The 3,121-nt window shown below is 38.0% G+C and overlaps 1 protein-coding gene across 1 annotated transcript; it reads left to right on the plus strand.

Annotated features, from left to right (window-relative positions):
• The first annotated feature begins 390 nt into the window (after positions 1 to 390).
• On the plus strand, positions 391 to 1,342 carry LOC136827792 (uncharacterized). The gene is made up of 2 exons (XM_067085252.1): positions 391 to 395; positions 985 to 1,342. Exons 1-2 carry the CDS (start codon positions 391 to 393, stop codon positions 1,340 to 1,342), a joined length of 363 nt encoding a protein of 120 aa, XP_066941353.1.
• The last annotated feature ends 1,779 nt before the right edge of the window (positions 1,343 to 3,121 follow it).

Raw genomic sequence — 3,121 nt, forward strand, 5'->3', positions numbered from 1 at the left:
GAACAATAAGTTTGTAGGGTACAATACTTCACATTTTGACTTGCTCTTGCCCAGCCAGGTGCCAGCCTCTCTCAATACTGACCGTAAGTGTTGTACGCAGGATAAAGGCATCTTGGTACGAGCTCTTACCCTTTTTTTTTTGGTAAGGTTACACTCATGAAATAATCCTGAATTTGTGTGAAGATATCTAACCAGGATGAGGACAAAGCAGCGTCTGCATCAAATTTTCACGTACAGTTTCATCGTGAGAACAATATGGAGTATGCTTTGAAGAAAAGTTTAAAGTTACATGCATTATATGCCAGATAACGACAAGATGTTAAATGCAACAAATACAGTACAACATTCTACACAATTGAGGACACATCCACCTGACTTCACGAATGTTAGATGAGGTAGGTTGCCTGCAAAGCATTTTATATTGGGAATAGGAAATCACACAATGCACATTTAAGGATGAATTACCGGTACTGTACATGTATCTCATAAGTCTAAAATATAAAAAATAAGAATTTTAAATGCTAGCGCTTTTACAGCTACTAAGCACTAAGTAGAACTCGCTGTTCACTGTAAATTCCTGAATCGAATCTATAAGTTAGACTACAAAATGGGCAACACTGACACTTGCCCAAATTTCATAGCATGACCAAATCACACCAGAGTAAAAAGCTTTCAACTAACGAGAATAAGGAACTAATTCCAGCCTGAAAATCATGCTAGTACATATAATGGACTCCATACCATTAGCATGTTTCGTTTTCATACAAGTATTCCGTATTTCCTAATGATAAATATAGCAAAGGACTTACAGTCGGCAGTTCTAAAGCTTAACTCTGCGCTCACTGTGAAATTCATCACTACACTGATCGAGTGGTGATGCTCTAAGTTTGGTGCATTTATGTCTACCCTTCACACAGTCAAGCAGCTCTCTAAGACATTCAAAGAAAATTACATGTGAAAAATAATCTCCATATAAAAACACAGCAACAACGAAGGAGTGAGAGGAGCTACTGAAGTCGTAGAACTATCAAAGACGGCCCGGGAAAGAAGATTGCAGTGGTATGGCCATGTGATGAGAAGGGATGAGACATATGTAGGGAGGAGAGTGGTGCAGATGGAGGCGCCTGGTGGGGGAGCAAGAGGAAGATTGAAACGAAGGTGGGTGGATGTAGTTAAGAGAAGATCTGCGAGACACAGTTTGTCAGAAGACGATGTGTTTGACCGAGCCAGATGGAGGAAAGCTGTCGGAAACGTCGACCCCCACATAGAAGTGGGAAAAGAGGCAGAGAAAGAAGAAGTTAAAAACACAGCAACAACAACTGGAGGAGTTCTCAGGAAGTAAGCTTATTTTGAAAAAGCAAGTTCATCCAAGAAACTTAATCGTTATTTTCAAGTTATGAAAAGGATGTTAAAATTATGGTAGTATTGCCTAATCCTTTTGACAGCAAAGATAAATGTACACCTTATCCTCTAGTTCAATCATACTTTTTATGTTATAAATTTCTAATTCACTTTTTGAAACTTTTATGTACCCCTGTTATCTTTTCAGTTATTCTCCAACCGAAGCCAATCTCCAAAAAGTTAATCTAACAGTTCCCAGCGTTGGTTTGGTGGGTGAATTTTCTCATTTATCTTTTCCCAATTTATCCATGTGGAAAACTACGAATGGTTAGCATAATACAGCACTGTAGTTCTCAATCAATAGACCATGCCCACCTGAAACTACCACATAAATAACAGTTAAAATGACAGAGTTACATGCCAGTTTCATGAAGCTGAATATAGAAATTGCTTCCTACGCAATACAGAAAATCCACGATACATTGGAACCCCCCCCCCTCTAAAAACGATTATAATTATGTATTTTAATAGCTGAAACACCAAACACCCCCCCCCTCTAAAAATGCTTATATTGCCTATTGTCATGTTACCTTCATAATGAAGCGTATTGAACAAAAAATTACACATTTCAATACAGTGGCTAAGGTGAAATTCACACAGTACATTACCTCTCATAGTTAAGCGCAATTAGATGAGCCACGGCAAGAAAGTAAAAGTTGTGTTGACAGTTTGGTAAGTGTGTTTTTGACTAAACACAAATGAACTTTAAAATAAAAGGATATTATTAATAAGACTTGGTTGACCATGGGGAAAAAGTATCAAGAGAAAAGGCCTTGTGTCCAGAGGACTCCCAAATGAGAGAAGATTGTGTGTGTGTGTGTGACTTAAGATGTAATTCAGCATTTACAGGGTATCCTTATTGTCAGTTGCTCAGTAAACATTTTGTTTAGCTTGATCCTGCATTCAGTGAAAGGAAATGCAGTCTGATTTTTGGGGGGACACTTAAGAAGGAGGTAACTCCTTCTCAAGAATACAGAGGTAACCAAGTCCCGAGATTTAGACAGAATTAGAGAATGAGATAGAGCATCCTGCAAGCAAATTGACTGGTAGTCCTTTGTTGTGAACAAAAATAACTTTTCTATTTCCTTAAGGTATGGGGAGAAATTCTACCTCTTAGGGAAGTTGGGCAGATTGTGGAAAGAATTCCTTTGAAGATGTCAATTTTAAAAAGCCATATAGAGGTTCAGTATCACCTTATTAAGTTTTTCCGACAACTTCAGACGGCTAGTACTCTCTTACAGTGAAAGGTGAATAACCTATGAGAAACAAAGGTCAAGGGCCAAAAAGTTTTGATAGACCTTTGCTGGAGTCAGGCAAAGGACCCAGGAGGTCCTTGAAGAAGATGAGAAAGTCCATTAGATGTTACTTTTGTTGGGTCAACCCAAGCCTGCCAGACACAGAAACCTTAATGAGTAGCATTTTTTGTTAAGGTGAACGAAGGAAATTGCAGGTATCCACATTCACAAATTGCAAGTTACATGAAGGACTATGATACCTGACAGCGTACAAGAGAGACCATGGACACACTAAAACAAAGATGTTGAGGGACTGGTTATGGCTATTTGGATTAGTTCATTTAAGAAATAATGAGCAACGTATCATGCAAAATTGATGTACAGTGTTTTATCTAATTACTGCCATTTATGAAACGGGGTTAAAAGAAAAAAAAAAAGCTCTGCACAAATGGAAGTTTGAATGCAAAAAAAAACAATAAAACTTA

The sequence above is a fragment of the Macrobrachium rosenbergii genome, chromosome 42 (genome assembly GCF_040412425.1).
Source record: "Macrobrachium rosenbergii isolate ZJJX-2024 chromosome 42, ASM4041242v1, whole genome shotgun sequence".
In the NCBI taxonomy this organism is placed as follows: domain Eukaryota; kingdom Metazoa; phylum Arthropoda; class Malacostraca; order Decapoda; family Palaemonidae; genus Macrobrachium; species Macrobrachium rosenbergii.